Source organism: Anomalospiza imberbis, chromosome 9 (assembly GCF_031753505.1).
Source record: "Anomalospiza imberbis isolate Cuckoo-Finch-1a 21T00152 chromosome 9, ASM3175350v1, whole genome shotgun sequence".
NCBI classification, from domain to species: domain Eukaryota; kingdom Metazoa; phylum Chordata; class Aves; order Passeriformes; family Viduidae; genus Anomalospiza; species Anomalospiza imberbis.
In genome coordinates this window covers 21,744,131-21,763,116 of record NC_089689.1, presented here as the reverse complement: position 1 = coordinate 21,763,116, position 18,986 = coordinate 21,744,131, and the positions used below count along the sequence as shown (strand labels likewise).

The following is an 18,986-nucleotide window of genomic DNA, read 5'->3' as shown; positions in this document are numbered from 1 at the left end:
CCCGCCAAGCCCCAGAGTCCCCGCGCCGCTGCCATGGAGGGTTCCGTGCCCCTCCCCGGGCAGGTGCTGGCGCTCTCTCCCACTGCAGCACGGCCCCGCTACCGGGGGAGGGCAGCACGGCCCCGGGGAAGGGGGAGCTCATCTTGGGTCCCCATCCCGCAGGGATCTCTGCAGCCCCACCACCCTTGGGTCACTACCTGGGCAGCCTGCAGTGTCCTTGCACCCATCACATAGCCCAGCTCTACCCTACCCCCGCCCCTGCATCACTTCTGGGGGTGATCCAGGCATCCTGCCCTGGCCCCGATGCTGTGACATGGGACAAAGCACCTTATCGATGCTCTTGGCCACAGCAGCATCAGTGCCCAGCCCCACACCCTGCCCCACTGCAGAGTCCCCGGCTGGGCTGGACAAAACTCATTGCCCAGCCCCTACTTGGCGTGTGGCTCAAGGTGACGGTGATGGTCGCGGGGCCGTGTGCCCCGGCGGGGACGGCAGAGGCGGGAGGGCACCCCGCTGCCCTTCCTCAGTGCGTGGGCACGCCAGGCTGCCGCGATGTTCTCCACCTGTGGGGATGGGGAGACAGATGGGGGCATCAGCATTGCCACAGTGTGGTCCTCCTCAGCCCATCCCGCAGCACCCTCCAGCCCTGGAGGTCAGTCAGGAGACCCTAAGAACAGGCAGCAGCTCACCGGGATGAGGAGGTCCTGCTGGTTGTAGCTTTCCAGAGTCACCAGTTCGCTAGGTGCCAGCAAGGGGAGGCGCAGCTCCCTCACTGGCAGGGCAGCCACCTCTGGCACAGGACGCTCCAGGACAGCCTGTCAGACATCAGGATGTGAGGGATGAGGCTGGTGATGTCCTGGGCACCAGGGGAAGCAGGGGCCTGGGGGGGAGTGACACAGCTTCTGTGTGCATCACAGAGCCCTGGGCTCAGGGATAGGGTGCCTACATTCCCAGCCTGGGCTGGTGGGGGCCCAGGCAGCCCTGGGTGGTCCTTGCTGCATGACACTCACCGAGCTGACGTGTGCCCACTCCCGCACAGCCTGCACCAGGTCCAGCTCATCCACGGCCAGGCGGTCACTGCGCAGCACCCGCGCCAGCACCACATCGGAGAGCTCACGGAAGCCCTGGGTCCGCACCACTGCCTGCCAGCACATCACAACACTGGGGTGCTGGAACCAGGACCCCACACAACCACCACCCCCATCCATGAGACACATCCTGCTGCCATCCCTGCCTGGCACTCCAGCGTCTCCCAACCCAAACTCCAAGCCCCTGGCACTCCAGTACCCCCCAGCCTGCCTCTGCCAGTCACTCAGCATCTTCTCTCCAAATAGCATTTGCTCCTCTCCCAGCCTCCAGGCATGCTGTCCTTAGGGGCCCTGCTCCCTTGCCTCATGCAGTGTTCTCCATGCCCTGTGCCCCCCATACCCTGGAGTACCCCACACCATGCTCCCCCATCACCTGCCACCGTACCGCGGTGCAGCCTTCGATGAAGGCCAGGCAGTGCTGCTGGAGGTCCACCTGTCCATAGGTCACCGCAGCCTGTGAGACAACACAGACACCTGCAAGAGGGTCCAGGGCAGGAGGGACTCCCTGCCAAATCCCTACAGAAACATGGGCCCTGTCAGGGACACAGGTGAGGTAGACATCTCTCTGGGTTGGGTATCACAGTGAGAATGTGGGGAGGAAGGGGCACCAAGGCTCCCTCCTTTTCTGGCCTGCCCAACAGCAGATGTTTTGGTGGCTCTAATGCCCACAATGATCACCCAGCCCCAGGACATGACTTTTCATCTCTGCTCAGGCACCTCACTGAGCCCACAGTGGGGGAGAGGCCCTGGTGCTGTTCTCACAAGGTAACACCACAGGCACATGAAACCACCAGTCCCCAGCGTTCCTTGTGTGGGCACAGGATCAGCTTAAAGCTCTCCACAAGCACCCCATAACCCCTGGTGCCAGCCCCAAACTGACCCATAGCTGCCACCCCCCACTGCAGCAGGAATTTGGGGTTGCTCTCATTTTCTCACAGCCCTACTGAGCAATGCTCGTCCCAGGGCTGGCACTGCCCATCAGGTTACCAGGAGGGCACGACCCCACCCCCCCCACAGCAGCCCCTGTGTGTGGGGCAGTCGGGACCAGCACAGGCAGGGTGAACATCACATCCTGCTCCACCACAGCAGGGGACCAGTGCTGACGTAAGTGGGGAGGGCAGACAAGCTGTTTTGTTCTGGGGTTTTGGGGTTTCTTGTTTTGTTTCCTCTGGGCCAGTTTTAGCTCCATTCATGTCACAGTGATCTGGCATCACATCTGGCTGGGGCTCTGTGTTCTGGGGCAGGCACCTCACCCCAAGATTGCTTCAGCTTGTGGGAGATGAAACAAATCCCCCTTCTTGGTCCCACCAAGTAGCATGGCCAGGGCCATTAGGACCTTCACAAGGCTATTTTTAGGTGCCTCAACTCTCAGCAGGGGTTTTGGGACTGGCTCCCCAAAACCCAGTGCCTCCCAGTTTCATGCAGATGATGACAAAGCCCTGGCACTAGGGAGTTCTGGCCAGCCCTGCTCAGGCTGACAGAGAAGACACTTCTCTGCCAGGCTCTGGTGGCCCCACTGTCCCTTGCAGCCCTGGTACAATCCCAGTGGTCTCGGAGTTGGCAGGGCAGCTGCTGGGCCAGGAGTGAGTGAGAAATCCTGCCCCACTGTCCAGCAAAGAACAGAAGGGTCAAGTCTGTTGCAGCCCCAAAATTGTACAGGTTATTTTTAAGCCTTTATGTCCCTACTGGTGTCACTCTTACCTGCAGGGCCTCGCAGACCTGCTCCACACTCAGCGTATCCTTGATGAACTTGACACAGAGCTGTAAGGCAGACAGGGAGAGGGTGGGCAGAGTTGGGGACACAACCCTGTCATCCCCCCACACAACTCTCAGCATCCCCTCAGCCCCCAGCGCATAGAATGTGAGGCAGAGGCACCTCCAGTTCCCCAGGATTTCATAAGCAATTGCCTGTGGGATGAAGACTTGCAGTGTGGATATGGGCAACCAGCTTGGCCACTGATGGAGCCAGGGACCAAGACTGATGTGACCAAACCCAGCCAATCTGATAGCCCCAGGTGGGTCCCTTAATCCTGTCTACAGGTGCCATCCATGTTCTGCCATAGGGCACAGTCCTGGTGCCAGCTGCAGTGCACTGCATGACTTCAGCTTTGCTCTGGCTGACTGCTGGGGGACCAGCATCTCCAGCTGCATCCTCTACATGGATGATGCAGGTGGAAAGCAGCCAGACTAGCATGTTTATCAGTGAGTGGGACCTCTCTCCTGCTTATCTCAGCTGTCTACCAGAGTCCCTGGGAAACCTAAGGGGATGTGACATGCAGGGAGGAGCTGTCAGCTGGGGCAGAAGGGCCCTGAGTCATTGGCAGCAGGGATATGAGGTCACCCTGCAGCTGGGCACACTGACATGGTTCACCAGCTGTCCTTGGTCAGCCCTTTTCCCTCCCACCCCTCCTCTATGCAGGTCACCCCCCTTCAGGACGCATTTGCTGGGTAGTGGGATGTGACTCACAATAGGGGTACCAGGTCCCCCTTTTCTGCTACACTCCTTATATCCCTTCCCTGCCCAGACAGCTGTTTGACAGCTCTCTGCCACATCTGGGCTTTGGCTGATCTTGTTTCCACACGTCCCATCCCACCACTGCGGCAGACAAGAGCCCACGATTCCTCAGCTCCTGAGATAACTTTCCCAGTGTGATGGGGAGGGAGGGGAAGTCTGGGTGTGAGACGTCGGGTCACGCGTTCAGCCAGGCTGTAATTCAGGAATCAGGCTGATGACGTGGCCTGGCCACCCTCCCCAACATTGAGCTGCTTCAGCTCCCTGAACCCTCCTCCTTCAGCTCCCACCCTTCCTCTTTGCTCCCTGCTGCCTTCCCAAAACCCTCCTACCCGAAGCAGCATTGCCTTAGCAGCACCACAGCTGAGGTGCTGACTGCTCCCGAGGATCGGGGCTCTCTTAAACTGCATCATCCTGTCAGATGACTGGGCAGCACGTGTGGGCAAAGGCACGGGGGCTTTCCTTCTGACCTTTGATGTGCGGGAGATGTGAAACTCCATGATTTCTCGGGATTCCCCTGTGGGATTCCTGACCACTGCTGCACCCACTCAAGGGGGATCCCACTGGAGAGACCTTCTAGGATCGAGAAGCAGGGCCAAGCCTGTGTGATGGTCCACAGTGCTTTCCTCAGAGGCACCTCCAGCTGCCAGCCATGCAGGGACCATCTTGGGGTGCTGTCAAGCCTGGGAACACTCAGGGACCACTGCCCTCAGCCCAAACAGCACTGTACCTTGCACAGGTCCTGCAAGCCATACTCCACCGATGAGGTCAGCACCTCCAGTGCCTGCAGGGAAGAGGGACCTTGTGATCATCAGTGCATGGGGCCATGGACAGGCACTGCAGCCCAGGGTAAAGGGCAGGTGTGCTCCAGCTTCCATGGGAGCTCCTGGGTGGGGCATGGGAGATAAGGCTGCTGCATGGGAAAAAATGTAGGCTTCCTGCTGTGGTATCCCCATTCTCATCATCCAAGGTATGCACAGCCAGAGGTCCCAGGACTGGGACAAGGTGCTCTGGACACCCCACTGTGCTGGGTTGAGACCCCACACATTCATTACCCTGTTAGCCAGCCAGAGAGCATCACATAGACCGTCTCCTCCAACTTTGGCACACCAAGACTTGCAAAGCGCCCCCTTCCCCTGCATCCCCTTCTTGTCCCTCTCATGTCCATGGTCCCCACCAGCCCCATCCCCACTCACTATGTGGCTGTTGAGGGTGACACTGTTGGTGTAGAGGAACTCAATGACGGCCAGGAAGACCTCAGGCTGCACGTTGCCCAGGATGAAGGGGCCCTGAGGTGGGACGCTGCTGGAGGAGTCCTGGCTGCCCACTGGTGCCTGGCTGAGCATCCCACGGAACACCTGACAGCGGCACGCCAGCACACAGCGGTGCGCAAACACCTTCTGCTGCTCCTGGCCCACCACAAACATCACATCGCTGTGGGGAAGAGGGGACCATGAGGGACACGGTGCCTGGAAAGCAAGGGCACAGCCTTCCCTGGGCTGGGACAGGGCACACAGGAAGGGCCCTGCTGAGTGCCTGGCACAGCAGGGCAGTGCCCTTTACTTTTAACCCAGGGGTTTGTCCCTTCAGGGGAACAGAGGGGACCTTGTTGGTGGCTCTTTCCAGCCATTTGAATGCTGCAGGCGAGGTGAGCACAACAGGTCCTCTGGAAAGCATGGAGAGCCCTGGGTGATGGCACCAAGCAGGGCAGAGAAAGGCCAAGGACAGCTAGAGAAAATGACTTTCTCTTTTGGCATAGCAGAGCCAAGGAAAGCATTGCTGTCACTGGGATCAGCCTCCTTGACTCATGGGAACTGACTCATCGTCTCAGGGATGTGAAGTCTCTGGCATAGCTGCCAGAAGGGCTGGCACTGGTGCAACAGGACAGCTTGTGGCATGCACTAGAGCACGGGGACCATCCTGTTGCCCTGATCCCCTATAACCCTCCCCTCCCCAGAATGTCTCCCCAGCTCCATGGCCCCAGGAAAGAGGGGCAAGGTCAGGGGAAAAGAAGCAGGCAAAGGACATGGAGTCTCCAGCCTGAGCATACCTGTGGCTATGGCCCATCTATCCCCTTGTTCCTTCCTCCATCCCAGCAGGCCAGTGAGCAGAAGGCATGCCACCCCAACTCTCACTGCCATGAGGACATGCACAAATCCATGGCCTGACCCTCAGAGTGTCCCACAGGGAGGTGTATGTGACCACCAGGAGGAAGGACACCTGGGTCATCCGAAGTGTCTATCAGGAAACACACTGCTGGGGCAGGATGGGTGCTGTGAGCAGAGCCCAACAGGTCCTCAATGACTGCTCCTACAAGGGGGATCATGATAAACTGTTCTGTGATTGAGGTCCACAGGCCAAGAGGAGCAAGGAGAATACAGGATGCAGGCTGTGTGATGATGGCATGCAAGGTCTGGGATGCAGGACACAGGCTGCAGGACGGGTGCAAAATGAAGGTTGCAGGATGTGAGATGCAGAACAAAGGCTACAGAGTGCAGGCTGTGAGGTACAGGCTACAGGAGAAAGGATGCAGGATGTGGGATGAAGTAGATGGATGTAGAGCACAGATTTCAGGTTGCAGGATGCAGATTGCAGGATGCTGGATAAGGGGTATGGGTTGAAAGATGTGAGCAGCAGGATGTAGGCTGAGAATGACCAGGCATTATCAGCCACTCCTCTACTGCCTGGTGCTGTGGCTGGGGAGTTTTCATTGGGATTTCTCTTCTGGGTGGCCAAAAATTTCAGCGGCAATGGGGATTTCCTTAGATAGCTCTGGTGTTCCCCAGAGAGGCTGGCCAGGCCTCAGCAGGAAGTGGATGAAGAGGACCACAGCCAGGCAGGACATACCATGTGGGTGAGGGAAGCCAAGGCAGCATCTCCATCTCTGCTCTGGCAAGAGGTGGCAGGAATGCCAAACCCTGTGAGGAGGGATGCCAGGCTGTCGCATGCCCTCCGGGGATAAAACACCAGTAAAGCCAGGTGGGAGAGGAACGGAGCAAAGGAGGAAGCTGTGCCTGGGGAAGCTCAATGTACCCCCACTCCTGGCAAGGGCAAGAGCCCCGGCACAGGATTTATCCTGGGATTACTGCCTCGCCCCGTTGGCACCATGCCTGGGGACAGAGGGGGTCTGGGCACACCTGGGAACTTTCCCTCCTCCTGAGAGATGATGGCTGTGCAGGGTGGGCAGCCCTGGACTCCTGTTGGCATGCGGGTGTGTGGGGAGCGCTGCATAAGCTACGTCGGCCCCACCAGCTGCCCGCGGCTCCCCGAACTGCCTGCGGGCCCCCATCGCCCCAGCAGGGAGGGCTCGGGGCGGCGGGAAAACAGCACGGAGCAGCCGCCGGGGGCTTCGGCGGGGCTGGGGGGAGGCGGCACGCCCCGGGCCCTCACCTGAACTGGGGGTTGTTGACCAGGGTGCGCAGGGCGGCGCTGAAGGCGGCCACGTCGCCCTGCAGCCGCGCCGAGCAGGGTCCGGCCATGGGCTGCCTCAGGGAGCGCGGCGGCGGAAGGAGGCGCAGGCAGGCGGGACGAGGCCGGCGGATGGCGGGAGGGAGTCCGGAGGCTGTCGGGAGGCCGGCCAGCCCGCGGAGGCCGCGGGGAGGAAGCCAGCCCGCTGCGTCGTGCGGCACGGCCCATTGCTAGGGAAACCTGGCAGGCAGCGCCGGCGCTGGAGGCCGGGCTGCCGGGGGAGCAGTGGGAGGGAGCGATGGGACAATGAGCCGTGAAGCACGACCTTGCTGCCGAGGCGGCTCTGTCCGGCGCTCGCCGGATGGGGAAGCAGGGCTGCGTCTCGCAGCGAGCGGAATTCCTTGCCGTGATTCTTGGCTTGGCTCTGGCACGCCTGGCACGGGGACATTGCGGCCCAAGCTGGTGGCTTCGCTGCGGAGCGAAGAGATAGAGTGAAAAGACGCAGCCAGCTGAGATTTTGGAAAAGGCAGCACATGCATGGAAACCACCCTCACCTCCACCCGCACAGCCCCCATGGAAAGCCGTTGGGCATGGCTGAGTCCCCAGCAGCAGCACTGGGAGCAGACTGGAGCCCGGCAGGGAGATTTGTCCCCTGAAATGGGGGAAGCCTTCTCTCCTGCGATGCTCCAGGTCAGAGCCCTGCAGCTCTCGTGTCTGCTTAGGGTACAGGTGCTTGCAGGCAGAAAAAAGCATCACCAGCCTCATAGAAAGGCTTGGATGGGAAGGGACCATTTAGCTCCAACCCCCCTGCCATGGGCAGGGATGCCACCCACCAGATCAACCCACTAGAGCAACCGCTCACCTAAGCCCAGACCAAGTCTTGTGCCATTCTCCGACCCTTGGCTGGCCCCGAGCAGCGCAAGGAAGGGATTGCCTATGGAGGGATCCACCCTTGCTTGTCAGTGGGTGGTGTGAAGGAGAGGCAGGAATGGGGCTCTCCGAGCTGAGGCAGCACCCAAGGGAATGGGGTCCAGCTGGCAGTGTGCTTGGCAGCGCTAGTCAGAGGCAGGCTATAAATACCTCCGACCGGAGATAGAAACACAAAAGCTGTCTCCACTTTCCTCAAATAGCTCAGCAGCCAGGCCAGACAAAGGCACATTGATGGAACAGCCGTACCAGCTGGGCTGGGCTCCACTGGCAGAGAGAAACTCCGGCCAGGGTTGGGAGCCCCCAGGGACCTGTTCACCCCTCAGGCATTACAGCAGCAGGGTCCCTGGTATGTGCCAGGGCTGTGCTCCATCCAGTCCCTGGAAGTGTTCAAGGCTGGGTTGGATAGGGCTCTGAGCAGTCTGCTCTAGGGGTGGCATCCCTGCCCACTGCAGGTGATTTGGAACTAGATGATCTGTAAAGTCCTTTCCAGCACAACCCACTATGTGATTATATGACTCAATGGTACCCACCCATGCACACTCTCCCTTGGTGCAGTGGGGCATAAGTAGCCTAAGGATGCAAATGTCTGAGCAAAATCAAGCTGTTGGAGGGCCCAGGCCTATTGCAGCCCATGGTCAAGGCACAAAGTAGTGATCACAGTTGCTACTCTCCACCCCCTGCTCTTCTCTTGCACATCCAACACCAGCCTGCATTTTTCAGGGCTGGCAGGGAGCTGAGATTGGAGGGCACATGCCTGGAATAACCACATCCCTGTGCTGACACAGCTGAAAATGCAGAGAGGGCAGGAGTGAAGGGGAACAGGGCTGTCCAGGGACCAGGAAACAAGGAGTTACAGAAGCCATGCCCCAGAACAGCCCTGGAGACCTACAGTGTCCCATAGCAACACTTCACCTTCCAGGAGCACAACAGGTTTGGCCCTGCTCACAGCAGCTTGCAAGATAAAGATTGGTCCTGGGCAGCGACATCCACCAGAGACAATTCCCCTGGGTTTACTCTGTAAGGACAGGAGTGGAACTTAGGGTAAGTGTGGGATCAGATGCAGACTGGAACACTGGGGAAAGAGTCACTCACCTGTGCCAGGGGAAGGGCTGGGGATGGGAGAGCAGAGGGCTGTGTGGACCATGCTTTACTGCACTGGATCAGTCCCAGCTGGCCAGGTCTGATGGGCATGGAGGCACTGGAGAAGGGAAGACAGCTACCATGGATCTCCCAGCCCTTCTCCATCTCGTCTCACGGAGATTCACATGCCAGAAGGCATGGGATTTGCAGAGGGCAGGGAGATGTGAGGCAGAGAGGCAGGGGAATGGAGAGGCTACAGGACACCTGCCTCACCTAACACTCAGGTACATCTCCTTTGCAGGCCACCCCTATGGCTGAGCAGCCCGTCCCAGAGATAGCCCTGCTAGCCCAGGTGCTGGCTGCAGCCAACACTGAAGCCCCTTCACTCTGCACTGCACGCCGTGGGTCCCAGCCCCCAGCCCCAGCCCGGGGCACTGAGGACAGCAAACCACCACCCCTGCTCTCCCGCCGCAACTCCATCCTCAGCCGCCGCAGCTCATTTGGGATGGTCCCGGGGAGCAGGCGTCCCTCCATTGGCCCCTGGATGCTCCACAGACACGTTAGCTTCTCTGGGCTCCCAATTTTCCAACCCATCCTGAAGACCCGTCTTGAAAACACTTACAGGATGGGACCAGACAAAGGCTGCAAGTTTGATGCAGGGCGGGTGCAGCGGGTGCTGGAGGGGACCCTGGCCTGTGCCTTGGGGACCAGTGTATACAGTCCCCAGGGCAGTGCCCCACTAGCCCAGAGCCTGACTGAGCTGCTGCAGAACCAGGCCAAGGAGGTGGTGCCACCCCGCTACAAGCTGGTCTGCCACGTGGTGCTGGGCCAGCAGGGCCAGCAGAGCCTCTTGGTGGCCAGCCGGGGACTATGGGACCCTGAGACTGACAGCTTTGCCTCTGCCACCTTCTCCAACGCCTCCCTCTTTGCTGTGGCCACAGTGTATGGGCTCTACTTCGAGTAGCACATGCCTCTCTGTCCACAGTCTTGTAGAGCTGTAGGGAGAGAACAGCTGAAATAAAGACGTTTTGTCCAACTGTGTGCCATACCTGGAGTCTTGGGCCAGGGTGTGTGTAGTGAGCAAGATGCTCACTCCAGCCTCAACTCACACCCACGCTGCAGTTCCCAGTACTACGGTTTGCAAAGAGACCCAGGCGGCAGCAAACACAACAAAAGGCTGGATTTCCCTGGAACAGGCAACTGCCCAGGGCTGTTGGAGCAGCCCAGGCTGCTTCCCACAGCCCAAGCTGCTCCCAGGCAGATTGATTACACAGATCACCTTCAAAGCAAGCTCACAGAGCTCTTTCCTGGCTTCATGCCCAGCTCATATCCCATCACACAAGATGTCAGTGCAAGGGCTCAGGCAACCCCTCCACCACCTGGGTCATAGCTCCTGCCTTCGGCAGCTCAGCAGAATCGGGAGAGCAGCTGGGTTGGGTCCAAGCACAGAAAGGACTGGGAATGCATTTGGCAGCAGCAAGGAAAACTTGAGGCAGCTCCAAGGCTGCACCAGCATAAGCAAGAGCTATCTCTGCCCTTTGTGCCAGTCCCATAAAAGGCAGTGGAGGTACCACATGGGCTCCTCACAGCCATCCTGCTGCCCTGACCCTATTGCCCAGCAGCAGTCAGTGGCAAGAAGGGTCATCCCTGATAGGCAGAAGCAGCTCTGGAGCAAGAATGATGCCGAAGCCCTTTTGTGACTCTAGCTTCAAATAAGGCAGACATAGTTTGCCTTACACAAATAAGTTTTTATTGAGGCGAGTCAGGGAGAGGGGAACTGCACATGGACAGACCAACAGGAAAATAAATAATTCCATATAAATAAGATACATAAATAGTCCCACATGGCAGAGACTGCCTTGAAATAAGAAACAACCCTGGGTCCCAACAAAATGAGGGCTTCTCCAGGCAAGTCCTCAGATCCCATCCCCACCCTCTATCAAACCTCAGGTTGTACCAGACAATTCACAATCTGGGAAGAGACTGGGCACAGCTGAGCCCAGCACAGCTCCCTCTTTAGTGTAACAGTTGTGGAGTGGCACACACCAGCCCACAGAGCCCCTGGCAGGGCAGGCAGCACCCTTCACCCCTGCACATTCCTGGGAAGGGGTTTTCCTATCCCACAGCACCTGAAGTTTGAGATCAAAGCTGTGCCAGCCATCTCCAGGCCATGCAGAGGGTATGCGCAACTGATGCATCAGCTGGGGCAGGGGAGCCTGAGCCTCCACCACAGGTAGTTGCCAGCCCTAATCAAGGCTTAGCCAGCCCCAAACCCAGCTGCAGGGCACTCATCCACCACCACCTCCCTGTAACACCCCAGTCCATTCCATCAAGACCAGCACCACCAGAGCAGGAGCTGCCAGTGGGAAGAGAGCGATTGCCCAAAGCCAGGGAGCAGCAAGGATATCCAGACCCGCTGCTGTAACCACATCCATGTCTTAGTCCAGAGTCCAGCTGAGCACCAGGATACACAGTGCCCAGGGGGATAGCCAGCACCACGTCATCCCTCCCATCCCATGGGAGGGCAGGGGGAAACCTCCAAGTCCAGACAGGGTCCCCCAAGATCCCAGGCTAGGCCTCAGCCCATTCTTGAAGAAGCTTGAGGATGTATCTGAGGCGGTGGTGCAGCTCAGGAGAGCAGCCCAGCTCCTGGATGCTGCACAGCTTGTAAGTGTAAGAGTTGCGCTCCCGGTTGATGTAGGTGACAAGGCAGGAGTGGTCAGGCTTGCTAATGATCACCTTGGTGTGGTCGTTGTAGAAATTCACCTAGGAGACAGGTTGGGCTTGGTTTAAGCCATGCTTCCCACAGCATGCTGGGAGCCAGGATGGAGCCAGATTTCCTGTCTCAACCCGTTCCTCCTCCCCAACCTGCCCGGGAGCATCCCTGCCCATGCCCCATGGCAGGAATGGGCCAGCCCTAGCACAGGGGCAGATAGAAGCTTCCAAATGAATGCTATGTCTTCTCCATGGGCTGGGGAAGCTACAACCAGCAGCTCCAGGCACTGGAGCAACATCCTGCACCCACAGCTGTTTTCACAGCTGTATTTTCCACTTGGGCTGTGGCAGACAAGCTCCAACACACACCAGAAGACCCCTATCTGGCCTCCTCTTCACAAGGGTCTGGGCATCTCCACTGTGCCCCACACATACCTGGAGGGTGCCACTGCTGAAGAGCATGAGCAAGGCTTGGTCAGTCTTCACCCACTGCAGGAGGAGCAGGGCTGGCTGCCCAAGGTCATCTAAGCTGGGCAGGTCACCTCCCTTTGAGAGAAGGGTCTGCATAAGACACTGGTTCCACACATGGGAGCACTTCCACCAGCACACACAGCATCAAAGCTGGGTACCCCCTCAGTGGAGTCCCCACTCCCAGGGCACAACCCTCTGTGTCCACCTGGCCACAGATGCAAGCAGGGAGTCTAACCAGCTCAAGTGGTGTGGTCAAGCCATGACCCAATGTCCAGCCCTGGGCCCCAGCACTCACCTTCATGAGATGTTGCTCCATGTAGGACGCAAAGTAGCGCAAGACACTCATCTGTCCCTGCAGCTGCTCAGGGATGGCAGACACAGAGAACACCAGGTGTTTGCTGTTGGTTGGGTTGTAATGTACAGTCCTGGAGGGAGCAGAGCACGAGTTTTGAGGATGGTATAGACTCCCCTTCCCACCCAAGGGGCTCTCTTAGAGACAGATCAGCCCCATTCCCACCGCTCACCTGTGGTTGGGGGAAAGCGTCATGTGCGTGCCATTGTTGAAGAGGACCCCAATGCTGCGGTTGGAGAGCTGGTAGCCAAAGCCATACTTGTTGGAATAATCCACCCACTTGCTCACCCAGACAAAGTGCTCATGGCGGGCCAGGGAAGCTGGGTTTTTCTCCGCTGTTGGAGATGAGAGGAGGTGAGCAGTGCAGCCAGCCAGCCCCTGCCCATCTCACCTGCCCAGAGGGAACAGATCCCTACAGCAGGCTCTGGCATCATTTAGGGTTCTATTTGTACCCCAAGTAGCACCCACGCCTTCATCCCACGGGGAAGGGGATGCACAGCCCCCTGTCCCACCCCAGAGCAGTCCAACCGGTTTACCTGGAGGCATGGAGGAGAGGCAGGTCCGCAGGAGTCGGACAGCTGACTCGATGATGGCAGAGGCAGTGATGCAATCTTCAAAGGCTGTGGGGAGAAGATGACGGGCTGAGTCAGCTGGCCCCGCTATCAGCCAGGCATGACAGGAAGCTTGGGACAGGCTGGGGTGGCTGGGACAGGTATTGCTCACCTTCACAGCTGCTGGCCATCGTTCCCCGGATGGAGGGCGACGCAGACTTGTGAGATGTCTCCTCCACCACTGTCTCCACGGGGCTGGAGCTGGCACTGCGGCATGATACAGGAGTGGCCTGTGGAGAGACCTGGCTTTATCATGGTCTGCCTGTTCCGCCAAAGAAGGGCATGCACAGCCTCGGAGATGTTCTCACCTCATTCCCTTCCACAGTTTTATAGCTCATCTGCCGACAGATTGAGGTCTTCATCAGCCCAGTAACCAACTTGGAGATGTCATCCCTGTCCTCTGAAGAGCCCTTCTTGGCTGAGGAGAGATCAAGAGATGAGTACACTGCTGAGCACAGGGGCTGGTGACATCCAGGCCACCCCTCCTCTAGCCCAGCTCTCCCTTATCTATTCCCATGCCCATGGAGGCAAGGAGGGCGTCAGACAGCTGCCTCCCACTTTCACTTCCCAGTTCTCATGCAACACAGGGCTTCCAGGAGGAACTGCCCCGTGGGTTGTGGCACAGTATCCGCTCTCCAGGCGTGCACACCCATGCCAGGCCACCAGCACAAGAAAGGCAGGGGCACACCCAGCTCGTGCTGTCCCCAGGCAGGGGGTCCAGAGAGATCCATCAGGAGGTCTCTCCAGAAAACAGGATCCACTTCTTCCTGAAGGAAGAGTCACCCAGAGGCTCCTTGGCAATGCACAAACTTACCCTTGGGTTTCTTCTTCCCAAAGAGTGTCTTGGTGACTTTAGCAAACAGAGTCTTTGCAGGATTTGGGGGACTCAACTCTGGAGCCATCACACAGCTGCTGGGAGGGAGTTTCTCAGGAGTGTAGCCCTGCAGAGAGGTCAAGGGAGAGGTTTGTTTTCCATAGGCCACATGCTCCATGCAGAGCAGCTGCCCTGGGCTGACCACAGTCATTCACATCCCTCCTGACAGCCAGCTTGTGTTTCCGTCAAGCCTCAGAACCATGACTGGCATCAGCACAGGAAACAACCCCTTGCTATAGCAACAAGGCAGCAGAAGCACACCAGATCCCTCAGTTCCTCTGGCTGGCATTTGGGCAGGACAGCGGCTGCTTCCTTTGAAGGACTGACACTTCGTACAGGACAAGGACAGCACCCTGCACAGCCCAAAAAAACTCATCCCACCTGGAGAAGGGTCCCTTGACCCAGGCCCTCACCCACTCACCTTGAAGAACTCATGGTCCAAAATCTCCTCAAGGGTGAGGCGGTCCTGGGGGTTGCGTCTGAGGATGCCAGTGATGAGGTGCTTGGCAGGCAGGGAGAGGAAGACGGGGAGGGTGTATTCCACTTGCTTGATACATCTGTAGGTCTCCTTGAGGTCAGAGGTCTCAAAGGGAGGGTTCCCACACAGCAGGGTGTACCTGGGAGGGAACATGCATGCCACTGTCAGATCCCCACCAGGCTTGTGACTCAGCAGCACTTAAAGCAAGGAAGTTATTGGCATTTGGCTGGCCACACCTGGCTGAGAGCAGCACTTCCAGCCCCAACAGCCATGCTCACATCCGGCCATGCTTCCTCCTAGCAACTGTTTAGAGCAACAGGCAAGGAGCCTTGAGGAAGGACAAAGAGCTGGCAGGCAAAGGCCACCTGCTGCTCCCACCCGCGTGGCCACCAGGGTGGAAAATGGAGCAGGCAGCTTGCAGGCAGCAGCCGGGTGAGGGGCTGGATGTGCCGAAACAGCGATCGCTCCCTGAGCAAACAGCGCAGCAACCACAGAGATTTTCCACTGTTTATCGGGTTCACAGTGCGGTCAAGCCTGCTTTGAACCGGAGCCGAGTGTGCCATGAGCACACCCACCCCATGCAGGTCCTGCTTGCACAGTCCCCACACAGCATCCCAGGATGGCTACAGGCAGCACCTGCTCCAGAGTAAGGCTGGGCAGGATCCAGCCAGTCGCTCCCCTCCCCCTGCCTCTCAGCAACCGCTGCAGAGCCACAAGGCACAGCACAAGAAAACTTCCTCATCGGGTTGCCCACGAGCAGCTGCCCCCACCCCAGGCAGGGTGCCTGGACCCCTCCCCACCCAGCAGCATAGACTTACATGACACAGCCCAGAGACCACACGTCCGACTCTGGCCCATGGCCCTGTCTCAGCAGCACTTCTGGGGCCAGGTAGTTGGGGGTCCCACATATTGTCCTGTGGGGCAGAGCACCAGATCAGTGCATGCTCTTCATCCCCTCACAGACAGCCTCCCCCTGCTTCTAGCCCTGGGATTTAGCTTACAGCCTTGTTCTCCCCACTCCAATTTGCTCTTTGTGGCCCTCTCTCCATCTATAAGGAGTCCCATACAGACTCCCTCCTCTCCCACTCATGGAGGTCAGCAGCAGCTGCTCTTGGGGAGCTGTTGGGAAGAGCCTGTCCCAGAGCTGAGGAGGAACAGAGCCTTTGTGTCCCAGCCTGTGCAGCCGGCACGGCAGCCGAGCAGGCACAATAGTAATAGTCAACACATTGTTCTCCCTGACGGCTGCAAGCTCACTCCTGGAGGAGCCACAAAGCCCCCAGCCCCCTCGCCTTGCCTGCAGCTGAAGCAGGAATTGCTCCCTCACCTCAGGAAGGGGCCCTAAGGCTTCTTCTCCCAAGACCAGGAGGGACCCCTTGCCCCTCCACTCTCCTGGGAAGCAACAGGAAGAAGAGTGAAACCTTGGAGGATTCTAGAAAAGGAAAATCTCAAACGTACTTTTTCTTCTGGTCAGAGACATCCTGGCAAGCAGCCAGCCCAAAGTCCCCCACTTTCAGCTCCATGTTTTCATTGATGAAGAAGTTGCCTGCAAGTCAAGGGCGATGCGTCACCACAAGTCCCTTGGGGACAGCTTGCTCCCCACACAACACCATGTGCCAACCACAGCACTCACCAAGCTTGAGGTCTCTGTGCAGGATGCCCTTGAGGTGAAGGTATTTCAAGCCTGAGATGATCTGTTTGAGGTAATAGCGTACTTCAGGCTCCAGCAGAGTATGGCGGGCCTTCCAGATGTGGGCCAGGGACTGCAAAGGGAGAGAAGACAGCTTGTGATGCAGGCAGGGAGAAGAGACAGCCCTGCTGACTAGGCATAGGGTAGGCAGGGTCAAAGCCAGTTCTTCCAGAAGTTGCACATTCACAAATAATCCTCCTTTCACAGCCATGACCTCAGCAGACTCCCCACACGAGGTTGAGGCTGCTCATCAGAGCCATGGGAACCTCTGGACTTATGGTGGCCACACCATGAGCAGGCAGTCCAAGAAAGACAGAGAGCTGCTGGAGTGCCCAGTGCCGTGCAAAACCACTCTGCTTAGGGTGACCTCAGGGGTGTGACAGCTGACAGCGCAGGAGAAGGGGACAGCTAACAAAACACCTCGGTAAGGTCTGCTCCAACCAGCTATGGCTGTCTAGGAGATCCTTTGACAAGGAGGCCACAGCAGCACTCACCTTCCTACTGCAGTGCTCCAGGAAGATGTAGATGCTCTCTGAGTCCTCAAAGTAGTGGGAGAACTTGACGATGTGCTTATGGTGCAAGTCCCGATGTAGCTCGATCTCATTGGTGATCTTAAAGAGAGCAGCAGTGTCAGGTCAGCCCAGGTGAGCTGCTGCCCCCCATCAGCCCAGCACCCCACCAGCCACATGGCACCCACCTTCTCCCGCTGGTGAGGTTTAGCCACCCTGCTGTGAGGAATGACTTTCACGGCATAGGTTTTGTTGCTGGAGAGGTCTGTCATTTCATAGCATCGTGCAAACCCACCCTGCAAGGGAAGAGGTGGTTACGGATGGGTGAGAGACAGCTCCTTGCCCCTGCCTGCTTAGAAGCCTCCTCCTCCTCCCTTCCCTGGCACGTCACACACTCCCTCCTGCTGCGTCGCCCACTAAGATCTGAACTATGATGCTCTCAACCAGGCATTTTCTTCACCCATTTCTTGTAAAACATCCAGGGCATTTTCCCTCCCACTACGGCCGGACTTTGCATCTTTCCACATGACAGATCAACCTGGAAAGTCCTGCGCAGGGCAGGAAGCCCGGGGACCGGAGGCCATCGAAAGGCAAGCCCCATGGAGACAGGTTTTTCCTGCCGTGATGTCACCCTCCAATCTGCACACTCAGCCGCTGAGCCCACTCGGGCCGGGCTGGGAACCGGCATCCTCCTCCTACACACGCTGCTGTCAGCCGGGGGAAAAGTTGCGTGCGGCGGAGCGGCGCGGGCCGACACCTCTGGGAACCGGGGCACCCACCGGCCCACGCACACCCCGCGGGGCGCCCCGAAACCGATGCGGCTCCGATAGCCGCCGAGGCACGCAGCCAGCCCGGGTGATTCACGGCTTCCAGCACTGCTGCGGGCCCGCCGGGCGAGGCGCGGAGGGTGGGGGCGGCGGGCGGCAGCCGAGGGGCTGCATCCAGCCCCGGGCGGCCCGGCGTGGGGGGTCGAGCAGGCGCGCAGCCCCCGCCCCTCCCCTCGTCCGCATCGGCTCACCCCGGCGCAGCCAGCCGGTGCCCTCCGCGACGGCCCGGCCCCCTTTCCCCATTCCCGGTACCTTTCCCAGCAGGCGGCCCTTGCAGTAGGAGCGGCCGGAGACCGGGTCGGTGATGATGCGGGTGGTCTCGGCGGCGCGGGGCGGGGGCGCCGGGGCGGGCGCGGGTCGCGCGGGGAGGGCGGCGGGGAAAGGGGGGAAGAGGCCGGCGGACTCCATGGCGGGCGCGGAGGACGAGGAGGAGGATCCCCGGGCCGGGGCTCCGCCGCGCCCCGCGCACGTGGCCCCGCCGGCGCGCGCCACCGCTGCCGCCCCGGGAATCCCGCCGCCTTTATCAAGGGGCGCGATGACGTCACCCGCGGAGCTCCGCCCCCGGGCGGCCCCGTGCCGCCCTTAAAGGGGCCGCAGCACGGGGGAGGGGGCGTGGTTTCGGGATTCCAGGAACGCACGGGCGTCCCTCTGCCGGCTGTGACGCCCGGGGTGAAGCCCCTCAGCGGCTCGCTGCCTCCACTGCACAGCGGCGCACCCCTGCACACACAGTGATGTCCCCCCTCCTGCAGACAAGGACAGGGCCAACCTCCTCTTGACTCAGGGTTCTCCTACAGTCACACTGAGAGCCCACAAACGTGCAGAGCTCCCTCCCCTGTCTCCCAGGACATACACAGCCCCCTCCCATGCACATCTGTAAATGCACACACACGCACACAACACCTACTCACAGGGTGTTTCCCCTCACAGCTTTTACCGGCGTGTGTCACGCGAACAGCTGGGGTCCTCACACCTCCTTCCCGTGGAAAGGCTGTGGCTCAGGGAGGGTTTTCAAAGCCCCTGTGTTTCCTGTGGGCCCTGACCTGTCCCTCCCTGCCTTATGACAAACTTGGATGCAGGTAGACACTCCCCAGGAGCCTTTCATTCTGTGCCAGGGCCCAGCAGAGGGGGTCACAGCTGGGGCGCTGGGCACACGGGGATCAGCGGAAGATGCAGAGATGATGGGATCCACCATCCTTGCCCCTCGCTGCCTGGGCAAGGCTCTGCTGCTGCGGGGTGGCCGGGCTGCGCAGGCTGCGCAGTGGTGGCCGGGCTCGGCGCCACCGCGGTGCTGCTCCCTAATGGCCGTGACGAGCACACGCCTCTCCGTCTCCCGAAACGGGTCATGGAGGGGTGCTTGGCATCTCTCCCTCCCCACGGGCGTGGGAGCTGGCAGAGGTGGCTGCAAACCCACAACCCCCGCTGTCTGAAGCAGCAGTGTAGCAAG

The 18,986-nt window shown here is 59.3% G+C and overlaps 3 protein-coding genes across 3 annotated transcripts; 1 reads left to right on the top strand and 2 right to left on the bottom strand.

Annotated features, from left to right (window-relative positions):
- Positions 1–44: 44 nt before the first annotated feature.
- On the bottom strand, positions 45–7,236 carry BTBD19 (BTB domain containing 19). The gene is given in 10 exon segments (XM_068198590.1): positions 45–563; positions 690–815; positions 1,011–1,142; positions 1,474–1,542; positions 2,790–2,849; positions 4,331–4,384; positions 4,797–5,034; positions 6,991–7,100; positions 7,103–7,192; positions 7,195–7,236. Coding segments are annotated over 10 exon segments (1,056 nt in total). The 3' UTR covers positions 45–428.
- On the top strand, positions 7,123–14,110 carry DYNLT4 (dynein light chain Tctex-type 4). Its single transcript, XM_068198592.1, has 3 exons — positions 7,123–7,220; positions 8,659–8,979; positions 9,320–14,110. The coding sequence occupies exon 3, from the start codon at positions 9,329–9,331 to the stop codon at positions 9,980–9,982; it is 654 nt and encodes a 217-aa protein (XP_068054693.1). The 5' UTR covers positions 7,123–7,220; positions 8,659–8,979; positions 9,320–9,328; the 3' UTR covers positions 9,983–14,110.
- On the bottom strand, positions 10,750–17,965 carry PLK3 (polo like kinase 3). The gene is made up of 15 exons (XM_068198589.1): positions 17,795–17,965; positions 16,904–17,011; positions 16,701–16,817; positions 16,150–16,279; positions 15,975–16,062; positions 15,338–15,433; positions 14,463–14,658; positions 13,982–14,108; positions 13,476–13,585; positions 13,280–13,397; positions 13,093–13,176; positions 12,729–12,891; positions 12,500–12,629; positions 12,169–12,279; positions 10,750–11,784 (listed from the first exon to the last, which is right to left on the bottom strand). Exons 1-15 carry the CDS (start codon positions 17,948–17,950, stop codon positions 11,590–11,592), a joined length of 1,929 nt encoding a protein of 642 aa, XP_068054690.1. The 5' UTR covers positions 17,951–17,965; the 3' UTR covers positions 10,750–11,589.
- Between the last annotated feature and the right edge of the window lie 1,021 nt (positions 17,966–18,986).

Coding starts and splice junctions, on each gene's coding strand:
- PLK3 (XM_068198589.1), bottom strand. CDS start 17,950: ATGGAGTCCGCCGGCCTCTTCCCCCCTTTCCCCGCCGCCCTCCCCGCG. Junction 16,818..16,903: donor AACCTCACCAGCGGGAGAAG/GTGGGTGCCATG, acceptor GCTCTCTTTAAG/ATCACCAATGAGATCGAGCT. Junction 14,109..14,462: donor TGGACCATGAGTTCTTCAAG/GTGAGTGGGTGA, acceptor ACCTCTCTGCAG/GGCTACACTCCTGAGAAACT.
- DYNLT4 (XM_068198592.1), top strand. CDS start 9,329: ATGGCTGAGCAGCCCGTCCCAGAGATAGCCCTGCTAGCCCAGGTGCTG.